This window comes from Erythrolamprus reginae, chromosome 1, assembly GCF_031021105.1.
Source record: "Erythrolamprus reginae isolate rEryReg1 chromosome 1, rEryReg1.hap1, whole genome shotgun sequence".
Taxonomy (NCBI): Eukaryota; Metazoa; Chordata; class Lepidosauria; order Squamata; family Dipsadidae; genus Erythrolamprus; species Erythrolamprus reginae.
Genome location: NC_091950.1, coordinates 7,230,573 through 7,246,915, shown reverse-complemented (window position 1 = coordinate 7,246,915; position 16,343 = coordinate 7,230,573). Strand labels below are relative to the sequence as shown.

Sequence of the window (16,343 nt, the reverse complement as noted above, 5' to 3'; positions counted from 1 at the left end):
TTTTAAAAAAATGGTGGCGGAGGATTTGAAAATTTTGCTCATTTTTTTTCTTGTGCACATGCACAGAAGTCAAGTTTCCAGCACTGTGCATGTGCCACCATCTTTCTTTTGGCTTTTTGTGGAGAATTATGTTTGAATTTCTGGCACTGCGCATGTGTGCACATTTAAAGTGCCTGAGCACCCATGAGGTATGGCCATGGGTAAACCAGCGGAGAGGTAAGTTGGAACCCACCCCTGCTTCAGTTCTTGAAACAGAAAGTCTTGTTATGTAATTTAAGAAATGAATAAATACACCTTATTTTTGTTTTTAAGACAGGATACGTTTATTTTCTATTTCCAAATTTTACAATGTGGAACATTGTCTTTGATCCATACTTCAGAGCAGTTTGCCATGTAACAAGTTTGCATTTTGGTGATAGGTTCATTTTGGTACAGATGACATTTCTTTAGTTTTACTTGTCTTCAACTAGGACATCTTGGAAAACCCCTTTTCTTCTTTTTAGAAAATCATCTGATTGTGCAGTAGAAATTTATTTATTTTATTTATTTATTTATTTATTTATTTTGTCCAATACACAATGAAGGTTTTAGTGGGTATATATCTATATACACATAGTAAAATACACGATGAAGGTTATAGAGGAGATACTCATAGTAAAATATATCTAAGAAATAATAGAAAAGAAGGTATAGTAAAAGTACATATCAATGAACGAATAGAAGAAGATATATAGGAATAGAAGAAAGGTATAAGAGATATAGGAGAGCAATAGGACAGGGGACGAAATGCTTCATCAGTTTTCCTATACTGTTTACTTGTCAAGGAATTGGGTTGCAACTGTCCAAATGAAGTTGGAGACACTATCACAAGTTTGTAGTTTTCTATAAATGAATATATTTAACAGCTACATTCGCAGCAGACAAGATAGTCAGGAACAAAGGAAAACCATAAGGTAAATCAAGAACCACAGTGACGTTAGTGTAACATCGACATGTCAATTTCAATGCATTGCCATCCAACTTTCCAATATTATGCAACAATAGTTCCAATTATTTAATGGACAATATTTTCTTGCATTTCACGATTTATTTTGGAAAACAGATCAAATATAAAAATATCCCCAAATCACCGTGCCCAATGTCCACATAAATCAGCAATTCCTCTGCCTCATTATATTCTCTTTACAATTCAGATTGGGCCTCAGAAGGATAATGAAGCATTTAGGAAAAAAGATGCAAGCCAAGAGACTAGTCCCAGAGGCCAAGATGGAGAAGATCTCCACGGCCACCATGGACTTCCCTTTGGTGCTCAGGTAGGTGGGAAGGAAGGTGATCCAAACACTGCAGAAGACCAGCATGCTAAAAGTAATGAACTTGGCTTCATTAAAGCTGTCAGGCAATTTCCTGGCCATAAAGGCCACTGTGAAACTCATAAGAGCCAGGAAACCAAGGTAGGCAAGGATAGCATAAAACATTAAAATTGACCCTTCCTTACATTCTATGATGGTCTGTCTGACCAAGGAGTGGAAATCCATGTTGAGAAATGGGGGAGAGGTTCCCAGCCAGGTGACACAAAGAACTGCTTGGACTAGTGGACAGCCTAAGACAATGGAAATGGTCAGTGGTTTTCCTAAGAGTTTTCTTGTCCTGTTCCCTGGCTTGGTAGCCATGAAGGCCAGAACCACCATAACAGTTTTTGCCAAGACAGAGGAAACTGCAAGGGAAAAGAGAATGGCAAAGGCAGATTGTTGGAAGAGACAGGTGATCTTCCGAGGTCGACCAATGAAGAGGAAGGAGCAGAGGAAGCAGAGTAGGAGGGAGACCAGGAGGATGTAGCTGAGATTTCTGTTGTTGGCTTTGACAATTGGTGTGTCATGATGTTTACAGAAAATCACCAGAACAGCAATTGTGATCAGAGAAAAGAAAAGAACTAAAGAGGATAAAGCATATCCCAGAGGTTCTTGATAGGCAAGGAAGTGGATCTTTTTGGCAATGCAGTGGACCTTATCCTTGTTGGGGTATTGGTCTTGTGGGCAAGAATCACATTCAGCTGCATCTGAAATCAAGAGTTTTAATGTAAGAAATTAAAAGTCCTCTGACATGAGCATCATGTCACCCCTAATGGTCCTCTTCATGCTATGGTCAGCCCTCAATGTAACTAAGCCATACATGGCATGGACGAGATTACTTGTGGGACTGCCTCCTGCCACATGAGTCCAAGCGACTGGTTAGGTCCCACAGAGTCGGCCTTTTCCAGGTCCTTTCAACTACACAATGTTGCTTGGTGGGCCTAGGGAAAGAGCCTCCTCTCTGGGCGGCCCAGCCCTTTGGAATCAGATTCCCCCCAGAGATTTGTACTGCCCCCACCCTCTTCACCTTCTGTAAGAACCTGAAAAGAACCTGAAAACTCATCTATGTCACCACGCTTGTGGTCACTAGACTCTAGCTTCTGGATGACGAGTGTGATATATGCTTGTTTGAATATGAATGAATGAGTTTTAATGTCCCAGGGTTTTTAGAATAGTTAATTATATTAATTGGATCTTAGATATTTATATTGTATACTGTTTTTTGATATGTTATGAGCGGCCCCGAGGCGTCGGAGAGGGGTGGCATACAAATGCAATGAATGAATGAAGGAAGGAAGGAAGGAAGGAAGGAAGGAACAAACGAACAAACGAACGAATGAACGAACGAACGAACGAGCAAGCAAGCAAGCAAGCAAGCAAAAAAACAAACAAATAAATGGTTTAATGACCAACTGTGCATTTCATGGTAGATCAAAAAAAGGCCAATCTTCCATCTTTATTAATGATCCTAGGTTAGTTTAGTCAGAGACATGGATCTATTCATCTCTAGCTGGCCTGGACAGTTTTCTGTGGAATAAAGGCCCTGACTATTCACTGGATGCCTACATGACTATTGTAAGCCATTTCATACTGGAATTCCGGTTCCGGTGGGAGGAGGAGGGTGGAATATAGCTCCACCGGACTATGGCTAAATATCAAAGAAAAATATAGGACCCCCCCCCCCCCCCGGTTGAGTCAGCAACTGCTGAAGTTCTGGGGAGGCGAAGTGTCCCCGTTTCCAGAAATCCTAGATTCAGCGGTGTTCGTGGCGGTGGCGAGCTGTTTGGCCACGAACACGCCTGGAGTCGGGTTGGCGGAGACACGGAGGAATGGCGGCTGCTATTTACAGCTGAGCCGCGCTGCCGAGAGTGAGTCGGGTGAGTCGGAGAAGGGAAGAGTGGAGGACTGTGACGGCCAGGGAGAGGGAGAGGGAGCAAACCAAGAAACAACTGGCTTGGACGACCCAGACTCCGGGGGAAGCCTTTTTTGGAGGAGGTCTCCTGAAGCTGATGGTCCCCTGGAGGGGTCTCGAGTGTGCAAGGAAGGACAGCTGACGGGAGGAGAGAGCGTGCACCGAGAGGAAAGGAGAGAGGGGAGAAAGAGGGGCGACGTCTGAAATTGCCCTCCCCCCACTGCATAGACCCGAGACGCCGAGGGACTATGGAGGAATGAACTAGTGGGAGGAAGGAGAGGAAAGAAAGAGGAAAGAAAGAGGAAGGAGGAAAGAGGAACTGAGACTGAGGCAGTGCCTGAAGCTCGCCCCACTGAGCCCACATGGAGTTTCTATTAAGACCTCATAAGACTGCAGAGGGTCTGGAGACCTGGAAGCATTGTAAGAGCAGAGGAGAGGAAGTGACTGAGAACCCAGAGAAAGACCTGAGAGTGCCAGCCAGTGGCAGTGGCTGGCACCAAAAACTTAACAACAATATGCCAAGATTTCTCCCTCAACAACATTTTTCCCCTGATCAATTCTTTTTTCCCCCAGAACTCACCTTTAAGAACTGGTGTCAGTATTGCTGGCTTGATGGATAGTTGATTTTTAATTATTTCCTATATTTTTAGCACTTTAGAACTTTGCACTTTACCAACTTTAATTAATAGCTAAGCTCTGATTTTATATTATTAACTATTAATCTATGAACTTTTTATTCCTATTTTATATTGCGATATATATTATTAGTATTTTAATTATTATTAATTTAATTCATTCTAATATCACTAGGGGGTTTTGTAATTAATGGATGATTGGGGTAAATATGGGACGAATGATTGGTATGAATGCAATGGTTGTGGCGGGTGGGATTATGGTATGAATGTGATAAATGGAAGCAGTATGAATGATAGACTTTGCCCACCTGACGCCGGAGAGGCGGGAGGGGAGGGGGCACTAATCTCTGGGGTGACAGAGGGTCAGAATATTCCTGTGTTGCTGGGGAGAGGCAGATATGGCGGGGGCCGCGGAGTTAGCCGTTCCAGGGGAACGAGGGACCGTTGCTTAATAACGGTCCCTTGTTCTGGCTCCGTGAGCCCAATCTTGGGTACTGGTGATGAGTGTAACTCTGGCCCTGGGCTCAGGTTGCTGCTACTCAATGCCAGGTCGGTGGTAAATAAAGCTCTCCTCATCCGGGATTTGATCCTGGATGAGGAGGCCGACCTGGCATGTGTTACTGAAACCTGGCTGGGCCCAGAGGGAGGTGTTCCTCTCTCTGAAATCTGCCCAGCTGGGTTTCAGATATGGCATCAACCTCGACCCCAGGGAAGGGGGGGAGGAGTGGCTATTGTAGCCAGGGAGAGCCTTTGCCTACGTGGACTCATTGCTCCGGAAATTGCGGGTTGCGAGTCACTCTTGATGAAGTTGGACTTAGGGGTTCAGGTGGGCTTATTTCTCACGTACCTGCCTCCCAGCTGCGTGTCAAAAGCCCTGCCTGTGCTACTCGAGGAGGTAGCCGGGTTGGCGGTGGAGTTCCCCAGACTTATTGTCTTGGGGGACTTCAACCTGCCGTCACTCGGCGAAACCTCTGGGTTGGCACAGGAGTTCATGGCCACCATGACAGCCATGGACCTGACTCAAGTAGTACAGGGTCCGACTCATGAGGGGGGGCACGCACCCGACATGGTATTCCTTTCCGAGCAATTGAGTAATGGTCTGAGACTAAGGGGCTTAGAAGCAGTGCCTTTGTCATGGTCAGACCATTTTCTACTACGGCTTGACTTCCTGGCTCCAATCCTTCCCCGCAGGGAGGCGGAACCAATTAAGATGTTCCGCCCCAGACGCCTGATGGACCCAGAGGGCTTTCAGACGGCGCTTGGGGTTATTCCAGAGGCACTTGTCCACAGTTCGGCAGAGTCTCTTGCGAAAGCCTGGAACGAGGCTGCAGCAGAGGCTCTTGACCGGATTGCGCCTTTGCGACCTCTCCGTGGCGCTAGACCCCGTAGAGCTGCATGGTTCAACGAGGAGCTCCGGGAGTTGAAACGCCAGAAGAGACGTCTAGAGAAGCGATGGAGGAAGAGTAAGTCTGAATCTGATCGAACACTTGTAAGAGCTTTTATTAAGACTTACAAAGTGGCGCTCAAGGCGGCAAGATGCGCGTACCATGCCGCCTTGATTGCATCAGCGGAATCCCGCCCGGCCGCTCTGTTTAGGGTGACCCGCTCCCTTCTTAATCAGGGGGGAGTTGGGGAGCCCTTGCAGAGTAGTGCCGAGGACTTTAACACGTTTTTCGCTGATAAAGTTGCTCGGATTCGGGCCGACCTCGACTCCAATTGTAAAACAGAGTCGACTGACAACGAGTCAGTCGAGGTGACTGGGGCACGTACTTGTCCACCTGTCTGGGAAGAGTTTGATCTGGTGACACCTGATGAAGTGGACAAGGCCATTGGAGCTGTGAGTTCCGCCACCTGTTTACTGGATCCGTGTCCCTCCTGGTTGGTTTCGGCCAGCAGGGAGGTGACACGGAGCTGGGCCCAGGAGATTACCAACGCTTCCTTGGGGAGGGGAGTTTTTCCATCACTCTATAAAGAAGCGCTTGTGCGCCCCCTCCTCAAGAATCCCTCCCTGGACCCAGCTGTGCTTAATAACTACCATCCAGTCTCCAACCTTCCCTTTATGGGGAAGGTTGTTGAGAAGGTGGTGGCACTCCAGCTCCAGCGGTCCTTGGAAGAAGCCGATTATCTAGGTCCCCAGCAGTCGGGTTTCAGGCCCGGTTACAGCACGGAAACCGCTTTGGTCGCGTTGATGGATGATCTCTGGCGGGCCCGGGACAGGGGTTTATCCTCTGTCCTGGTGCTCCTCGACCTCTCAGCGGCTTTCGATACCATCGACCATGGTATCCTTCTGCACCGGCTGGAGGGGTTGGGAGTGGGAGGCACTGTTCTCCAGTGGTTCTCCTCCTACCTCTCTGGCCGGTCGCAGTCGGTGTTAGTGGGGGGACAGAGGTCGACTCCTAGGTCTCTCCCTTGTGGGGTGCCTCAGGGGTTGGTGCTCTCCCCCCTGCTATTTAACATCTACATGAAACCGCTGGGCGAGATCATCCAAGGACATGGGGTGAGGTATCATCAATATGCGGATGATACCCAGGTTTACATCTCCACCCCATGCCCAGTCAACGAAGCGGTGGAAGTGATGTTGACTCAAACTCAACCCGGATAAGACGGAGTGGCTGTGGGTTTTGCCTCCCAAGGACAACTCCATCTGTCCGTCCATTACCCTGGGGGGGGAATTATTGACCCCCTCAGAGAGGGTCCGCAACTTGGGCGTCCTCCTCGATCCACAGCTCACATTAGAGAAACATCTCTCAGCTGTGGCGAGGGGGGCGTTTGCCCAGGTTCGCCTGGTGCACCAGTTGCGGCCCTATCTGGACCGGGACTCATTGCTCACAGTCACTCATGCCCTCATCACCTCGAGGTTCGACTACTGTAATGCTCTCTACATGGGGCTACCTTTGAAAAGTGTTCGGAAACTTCAGATCGTGCAGAATGCAGCTGCGAGAGCAGTCATGGGCTTACCCAGGTATGCCATGTTTCTCCATCACTCCGCAGTCTGCATTGGCTGCCGATCAGTTTCCGGTCACAATTCAAAGTGTTGGTTATGACCTTTAAAGCCCTTCATGGCACTGGACCAGAATATCTCCGAGACCGCCTCCTGCCGGACGAATCCCAGCGACCAATTAGGTCCCACAGAGTGGGCCTTCTCCGGGTCCCGTCAACTAAGCAATGTCGGTTGGCGGGCCCCAGGGGAAGAGCCTTCTCTGTGGCGGCACCGGCCCTCTGGAACCAACTCCCCCCGGAGATTAGAACTGCCCCTACTCTTCCTGCCTTCCGTAAACTTCTTAAAACCCACCTTTGCCGTCAGGCATGGGGGAATTGAAACATCTCCCCCTGGGCACGTTTAATTCATATATGGTATGCTTGTGTGTGTGTCTGTTAGTATATGGGGTTTTTAAATCTTTAAAATTTTAAATTGTTTGATTACTTATGATTTGTTTCTACATGTTGTGAGCCGCCCCGAGTCTTCGGAGAGGGGCGGCATACAAATCCAAGTAATAAATAAATAAATAAATAAATAAAATTACAAGAAGACTGATATATCTATCAGACAGAAATCTTGCTCTTTTGTGTGTTTTTTGTCATGTGTGCTGAGACTGTCCACAATGCAACAGAGGAAGACATAAAAAGGTGCACTGAATATCATGGATGGGAATTGTCTCTTATTCATCCGAAGTGATTTATAAAGAAATTAATTACAAAGAGAAGGATATAGAATTGTGCACCAAGTATTCTAGAAAGGGAAAGGATTGATTTACAGGGGAAATCCCTGTACCCTGAAACTTTGAAGCCTATCAATACTATGAACTATGATAACAATAAATCAATATTGGGATTCGTGGAATGGTTCTCTGATTCTGAAAGGTCTATATCTGTGATGGTTAACCTATGGCACGCATGCAACCTGTGGCAAACAGCGCCCTCTCTGTTGGCACCCAAACCTTCACCTTAGTTCAGCTCCAGCACGTGCACCCCACACTGGCCAGCTGGTTGTCAGGCCTCTGCCATGCATGGGTGGCGGGGCATAACTGCAAGGAGCAGGATGCATGCTGGGGGTAGGCACACATACTGGGGCTGCATGCAGGTGAGCACATGTGTGCATAGGGGACATGTGTATGTGGGTGATGCATGCGGGGGCCCATACACATGGGCTGTGCACATGTTGCATTTTGGGGGTTCAGACACACACAAGCTTTGGGCACTCATTCCAGGAAAGGCGAGCCATCACTGGTCTATATGCTCTACCTGTCTGATCAGATATGCTCCCATCTGAACAAGAGGTACATAGGTAGCAGCAAACTTGTTCACCCTCTGGGACACTTTTCCTTTCTCCTGCCTGGCACCTTTTCATGCCACACCTGGCAAATGGCACCTTCTAAAAGAGAAAAGGGAAATGCCTGAGATGACCAAACCCATAGGTAAGCTTCATGTATCCACTTCCACATTCTCTGCCCATCTTCAGATATGGTTCACCAGGATTGATCAGAAGTCTGGAACAGCTCCTGGGGGATTCAATTCAGTGACTCTACAGATCCACCTGTTAATGCTGGAGATTGGAACTGAGATGCGGGACTTACTTTCATATATGGTCTACTTGCTCACACATCAAAATTTTGGAATAAAATACAATATTGGTTAAAGGAATTGACAAAACTGGAAATTAATTAAAAAAAAAAACAGAAGCATTTTTGTTAGGCATCATTGACCAAAAGATGGGGAAAAAACCAGTATTATTTAACATTGCACATATTAATGGCAGCCAGAATCACAATTGCACAATATTGGAAACAAAGAGAATTACCAGATGATTATATATTAATAAATAAAATTATGGACTGTGCAGAAGCAGATATGTTAACATTTAAAATAAACAATAAAGAAGACTGAGTATTATAAAATTTGGAACACTTTTTATGAGTGGTTAAAAACAAGAAAAGAACAAAACTGATATGTAGATATGAATTAAATACAAAACAAAAAGGATGAATTTATTTAACTTATAACATTTTAAAGATAAATTATGAATAATTTGATTTGTATTAAATGAGATATTGTAATATTGATGGATCTAAGGTGGTTGAAAGGAAAACAAGTATACATATAAATTAGATAACCAGAATTCTTTCTTTAAATATCATCGTCAGTAATAGCCATAAAAATAACCAAATAGACGTTGTGTTTAATGGATATGTACAACTTAATTGAATTGATTATTTTTCTTTTTTTTTCTTTATGTGTGTATGCACAATTGTTTGTCCTAATTGTTTATATGTTTTGTTTTTAATGTATATATTTCAATTTAAAAATGTTTAGTGGACCCGAGATTTTGGTCTCTAACTGAACAGTATGAAGAAAAGAAATTATTTGAGGAATCGGTATTTGCTAGTAAAACAGAAAGAAAGGAAATTTGTGGAAATTGAGGCAATAAGAACAAAAAATTAGAAATTATATGACATGGATTAAATTAAATCATTGGTTAGAATACCGCTAAAATTAAAATAAGGAGGCTGTCAAGTGAACCAGCCTCAGGAGGAGTGAGGAGACATACTACATTTGCGTCTTTTAATTTTTTGTCTGTATTGTACTCAATGAACTGTAAGTTGTTATTGTTTATATGTTTAATTGTTTATATGTAAATAAAAATCATTTTTGGGAGGCAACCCTGAGGAACTTGATACAGTATCAATGTATCTGTTTCCACGTAACTGATTTTTTAAATTAATACAATATATATTTTTGAGGTTAGTAACAGTAAAGGGGTTTGGAATTAATTTGAGCTTTACCGATTTTGAATATCTATGAATTATTATTTTTTTTTAATTTCTTTTGTCCAATACAAATTATATGATAAAAAGGATAAGGAAAGACAATTGGACAGGGGACAATAGGCACATCAGTGCACTTATGTACGCCCCTTACTGGCCTCTTAGGAATCCGGAGAGGTCAATCGTGGACAGTCTAAGGGAGAAATGTAGGGGATTGGGGGTTGACACTATTGAGTCCGGTAATGAGTTCCACGCTTCAACAACTTGATTGTTAAAGTCATATTTTTTACAGTCAAGTTTGGAGCGATTAATATTAAGTTTGAATCTGTTGCGTGCCCTTGTGTTGTTGCTGTTGAAGCTGAAGTAGTCATTGACCGGAAGGACGTTGCAGCGTATGATCTTGTGGGCAATACTTAAATCGTGTTTTAGGCGCATCAATTACATCTTCTATTGCCTATCCACAGCTAGGAATGTATCATTTACTCAATCTGTCTTGGAATGTTTATATATGAGTGCACATTATTGCTTTCTGAAGGAAATTCCTCCAGTGCATATTATTAAATATTTTTTTAAAAAATCATTTCAATAAGCCCCGATCATTGGTTTGGGGCCTCTGTTCGATCCTACAATGGATCCAACTCTAAAGGCCAACTGGGTTGCAAGAGGTTCTTCCTAATTGTAACACAAATCATACCTCAAATGTCCATGCAAAACACTTTTTTCACCCAATGTCATGCTATCATGTTTCCTGATTCAATAGTTCTGTTTTCCAGTTGGGACGTTCTGCATACCCAGAAGAGAGTGAATCTTCCAGCTCACCTTTCTGGGCCAGATAATTGCATCAGAATGAATGGTGACATCCTGGCCTGCAGGAGCCCCTGGATTTATTTGCCCAACTTTCCGAAGGACAATTGATCGATTGTGGAAGCGAACCCAGTTGAGAAGATCATAACGAGCAGATCCCAGACCTTTTTCTGAGAAGGAGACTTCTTCTCCTGCACTGTTATTGAACTGGACATTCCTCAAATAAGGAAGAAGCTGAAACAAAATAGATATTCAGGCATTGGAGTAATTGATTGAAAACCACAGATTAGGCTTTGATCATAGCTTGTATCACTTTATGGCTTCTCGGACACAAAACTGATTATGTAAAAACCATGCACAGTGTCAATTAAAAAGCTGATATATATATATAGTGTATGAGGAGTAAAAATGGTGAGTTAGAATTCCAAGTACATGAGGGCAGATATGAGAAAAAACTAAACATCAGCATGAAGAAATAAGGGCAGAAATGGGAGAAGTAATGGAAAAGATGAAAGGAATTGATACAAAAATTGTAGGTATACAACAAATGCTACAAAAAAGCGAGCAGATAATTAAAACAATCAAAGAAAAAGTAGAAAAAGTGGGCAAAAAATGGAAGGTATGGAGGAACCAAATGATATGACCATCAGAAATTTGGAAGAGGCTATGGCTCATCTGGAAATGAAGTTTAAGATTCCAAAATATCATAGAGGATAAGGATGAAAATTTTGGCCTGAAAGTGACGGAGATTTGAACAGAAATCCTCCAGATGGACCCACAGAAGATGGTAAGGGAAATTGAAGAAATGTACAGAGTCCAAACTAACTTTGTACGTAGACATAATTTGCTGAGGGAGCAGATAAAAATTTTGGTAGCCATTCATTGTGAGGGCAGTACATATAAAGTTCACTAGAAGAGTCATAAGGGATGATATCTATAAGCAGTGATGGGCTACCAAAATTTTTACTACCACACTGTGGGCGTGGCTTATGCATTTTGTTTCAACATCTTCCAGTGCAAATTGGGTGTTCTGCAGTGGAATTCCATTTTCACTACCGCACTGCATTCCCCTCCATCTGGGCACTAGCCCACCCCTGATTATCTACTATATAAAATCTATGTACACACACATACATGCATGCATACATAGGCCTTCTAAAATTATACACATACAACCTCATTTACTGTGATAGGAAAAACCTACCCAGAGCCCAAAATGGAACAAAAAAAATAAGAAGAAAATAAAAATGGACACTATAGACCAAGCAAGGAATTTTTATAAAGAAAGTGGATTAAATCTGAGCTATTTCCCCAACAATAGAAAGTTCTCCTTATGATTAGGCATTTGTCTCATGGCTTTGAAAGTTGGACCATAAGAAAGGCTAAATGCTGAACAATTGAGGCTTTTGTACTATGGTGCTGGAGAAGACTCCTGCAAGTCCCTTGGACTGCAAGGCAATCAAACTGGTCAGTCCTAGAGGAGATCAACCTTGACTGCTCTTTAGAAGGCCAGATCTCAAGATAAAACTGAAATACTTCGACCACCTAAATAGAAGGAAGGACTTACTGCAGAAGAGCCTAATGCTTGGAAAGATTGAGGGCAAAAGAAGATTCCAATTGCCTCTTTGAAGCAAATTGCACCAATTCGCCCAAATTGTCATCTGGTTCTAGAATGATAATAATTCCTCCATGAACCTTAGGCAAACTTTCAGGATGTTATATGAAGATATTTCCTCTGTGAATCTTAGAGAAAACTGGTTTACAATTCTTCTCTCCCCCCACTACCTATTCTCCATCAATTATACTAAATTCAGATTTTCTTTCATTTACTGTTGTAATTGGTTGTGAAGTACACTGTTGCTGTTGGTAAATGTGAAGTAATGTCTGACCTCCCACAATCCCATGAACAACATTTCTCCAGGCCTTCCTGTCCTCTACCATCCTCTGCAGTCCATTAATCCATCAAAATGATATAGTAGCATACATATATTTCATGAAACATAGAAACATAGAAGACTGACGGCAGAAAAAGACCTCATGGTCCATCTAGTCTTCCCTTATACTATTTCCTGTGTTTTATCTTAGGATGGATATATGTTCATCCCAGGCATGTTTAAATTAAATTACTGTGGATTTACCAACCACGTCTGCTGGAAATTTGTTCCAAGGATCTACTACTCTTTCAGTGAAATAATATTTCCTCACGTTGCTTTTGATCTTTCCCCCAACTAACTTCACATTGTGTCCTCTTGTTCTTGTGTTCACTTTCCTATTAATAACACTTCCCTCCTGAACCTTATTTAACCCTTTAACATATTTAAATGTTTCAATCATGTCCCCCCTTTTCCTGCTGTCCTCCAGACTATACAGATTGAGTTCATTAAGTCTTTCCTGATAAGTTTTATGCTTAAGACCTTACACCATTCTTGTAGCCCGTCTTTGGACCCGTTCAATTTTGTCAATATCTTTTTGTAGGTGAGGTCTCCAGAACTGAACACAGTATTCCAAATGTGGTCTCACCAGCGCTCTATATAAGGGGATCACAATCTCCCTCTTCCTGCTTGTTATACCTCTAGCTATGCAGCCAAGCATCCTACTTGCTTTTCCTACTGCCCGACCACACTGCTCACCCATTTTGAGACTGTCAGAAATCATTACCCCTAAATCCTTCTCTTCTGAAGTTTTTGCTAACACAGAACTGCCAATGCAATACTCAGATTGAAGATTCCTTTTCCCCAAGTGCATTATGCAGTTTCCATTGCTTTGACCACTTAGCTAGTAAAGCTAAATCATTTACCATATTACAGACCCCTCCAGGAATATCAACCCTATTGCACACTTTAGAGTCATCCGCAAATAGGCAAACCTTCCCTACCAAACCTTCCCCTATGTCACTCAGAAACATAAAAAGAATAGGACCCAGAACAGACCCTTGTGGCACACCGCTTGTATCCTGTCTCTGCTCAGAATACTCGCCATTAACAATAACTCTCTGATGTCTACGCTTCAGCCAGCTTGAAATCCACTGAACTATCCAGGTATTAAGTCCAATCTTCACTAATTTATCTATCAGCTCTTTATGTGGAACCGTATCAAAGGCTTTGCTGAAGTCCAGATAGGCAATATCCATGGCACCACTTTGATCCAACACCTTTGTGACATAGTCAAAGAAATCAATGAGATTACTCTGACATGATTTGCCTTCAGTAAAGCCATGCTGATTTGGGTCCAATGTTATTGTTTTTTTAGGTACTGATTTATCCTCTTTTTGAGTAGAGTCTCCATCATTTGAACTATAACTGATGTCAAGCTAACTGGCCTGTAATTACCAGCTTCTTCTCTACTGCCCTTCTTGTGGATAGGCACAACACTGGCCATTCTCCAATCCTCAGGAACATCTCCTGTTAACAGGGATTGGTTAAACAAATCAGTCAGGGGGGGGTTAGCAATGATAGATCTTGAGTTCTTTAAGAACTCTGGGGTGGATGCCATCTGGACCCATTGCCTTATTTATCTTTAATCGTTCAAGTTCTTCTAAGACATCAGCTTCTAAGATCACTGGAGCTGAATCCGTACAGCTGGAAGCAATGCTATATCCCTCTATAGTATTATTTTGTAAGGTGTCTTTTGAGAAAACTGAACAGAAGTAGCTATTGAAATGGTCAGTGATCTCCTTATTCCCATCAATGCATGTATTATTCCTGGTACTAAGCTTCGTGATGCTGCAGTTTTTCTTCTTCCTATCACTAATATATCTGAAGAAGGTTTTATCCCCCTTTTTACAGATTTTGCAATTTCTTCCTCTTTTGAGGCTTTAGCAGCATGTATTATCTGTTTCGCCTCCTTCTGTCTCATTTTATACACCTCTCTATCAGCTATACTTCCAGACTCTTTATACCTCCTATAGGCAGCCTTTTTTTGACTATAGCCCTTACATCATTCCCATACAAATGGGAAGTTTCCACTCTGAGATCTACGGACTGAATAAAGAGGGACAGAGATTACCTGCCAGGATTGACCATTTGAGATCCTCTTTCCAAGTTTCATCAGTGTTTTCTGTGACCCAGATCCATAGATTGCATGCAATGTGTGTGCCAGAGCATAAACAGCATTGTAAACATTGTAACTTTCGCCTGTCATCTTTGTTTGAAACATGTAGCTTGGCAGATTCCGTACCTTCTCTTTTCCTGTACAGTATTTTATCCTTTTTATAAAAGAGTGACCTGGTTTGTGGAACTTGCAGTCAAAGACCTTTTCCCACCATAATGGGAGGATCATATCTCCTTGAAGGTTCAAAGGGTCTAACGAGAGGAGAAAATTGCTGAATTTTGAGATATTTCTGCTGTGGTCCCTGAAATGCAGAGACCCATGCAAGTACTTTAAAGCTCGCCATCTATCATGAAGATGGCTTGCATATGGCTTCCAATATGAAGTAAGGATCCAAACTTTTGGACGTGGTCTTTGACCAAATGACCTATACTTCAGAGTCAAAAGAAACATTTCAAAAGTGTCCGGTTCTGCAAAGGAAAAAATAACTTCAACATTAGCCCACATTTTCGAATGTGAAGTGAATTCCTTTGCTTCTTCAAGAGAAAAATCATGTTTCACCATTTGAATGAAGGCTGGGCAGATCTCCTTCTCCATGAGCATGGGCCTCAGAGTTGAGAGGAAACGTTCTCCATTGTCATTTTCACAGACAATAAGCCCAATCCAGTTCCACTGGAAATAGAGGAGCATCCGGACTAAACCCACAAATTGAGGAAATTCCTTGGGGTTAATCCGGAAAGAGGAAGGATAAACTCTTCGGTCTCCCTGAATGTACTCAAAGCCAATACTGAGCTGGAAAAAGTGAGAATCTTCTTTAAAATATAAAAGTAAAGATTGCTGTGATTTTAGAAGTCTCCATAGTGTATTTTATCAACCTCAAGACGAGTTATTTTGAGAGATAAGGTTTTTTTTTACTTTCTTAGAAAATATCTTGACACTTAAAACATAAAATGCATGCAACTGTAGCACCAATTCTGTAAGTCATATGTTATTCATATCCCCATTCCTTTTGGTGTCCTCTTGGACTTCTCTATTTGATTATGTAGTTTGTCTCCTCCATAACTATATCTAAAGAATACAGTTTATAACTGTATCTAAAGGATACCTTACCTGTGGGATCTTGAGGATGTTGAAGATGGAGGCCATCGGCATTGAGAATTTGGGGTTGTCACCTCCAATGACAGAGAAGAGATTGTCTTGCTGGTCACATTTATAACCTGGAACCATTTGGTCACGTATGGAGAGCAAAAAGAAGCTGATAAAAACAACTCTCTTGTTCCAATCGGCATTGTCATACATGTTGAAGCCAAGTGTGATGTTGGAGAGGAGAACCAGATCCTTGTTGATCTCCATCACTGCAAACACCAAGGCCATGAATAGATGGTAGTTGTTGGGTGTGGGTCTATAGTGAGACAAATGTTGTGAAACATTACCTCAATGCATGTGTTTCTTAATGAAGTTTATCTAGAATAGGATAGAATAGGATAGGATAGGATAGGATAGGGTAGGGTAGGAAAGGACAGGACAGGACAAGACAGAACAGAACAGAACAGAGCAGAATAGAATAGAATAATTTTTATTGGGCAAGTGTGATTGGACACACAAGGAATTTGTCTTTGGTGCATATACTAGTGTACATAAAAGAAAAGATACATTTGTCAAGAATCATGGGGTACAACATAAATAGTTGCAGGAAATGACTGGTAAAACAACTGAATACACACCGGAATTTTTTTTTGCTAGGAATTGTCAAGAAACAATACTCCAAAATATTAAGTATTTACTTACTTACTTACTTACTTACTTACTTACTTACTTACTTACTTACTTACTT

At 42.5% G+C, this 16,343-nt stretch overlaps 1 protein-coding gene across 1 annotated transcript; it reads right to left on the bottom strand.

Moving 5' to 3' along the window:
- Nucleotides 1–1,151: 1,151 nt before the first annotated feature.
- Nucleotides 1,152–15,862, bottom strand: LOC139156271 (vomeronasal type-2 receptor 26-like). Its single transcript, XM_070731731.1, has 4 exons — nt 15,620–15,862; nt 15,071–15,181; nt 8,139–8,268; nt 1,152–2,056 (listed from the first exon to the last, which is right to left on the bottom strand). The coding sequence occupies exons 1-4, from the start codon at nt 15,860–15,862 to the stop codon at nt 1,152–1,154; spliced, it is 1,389 nt and encodes a 462-aa protein (XP_070587832.1).
- Nucleotides 15,863–16,343: the final 481 nt, after the last annotated feature.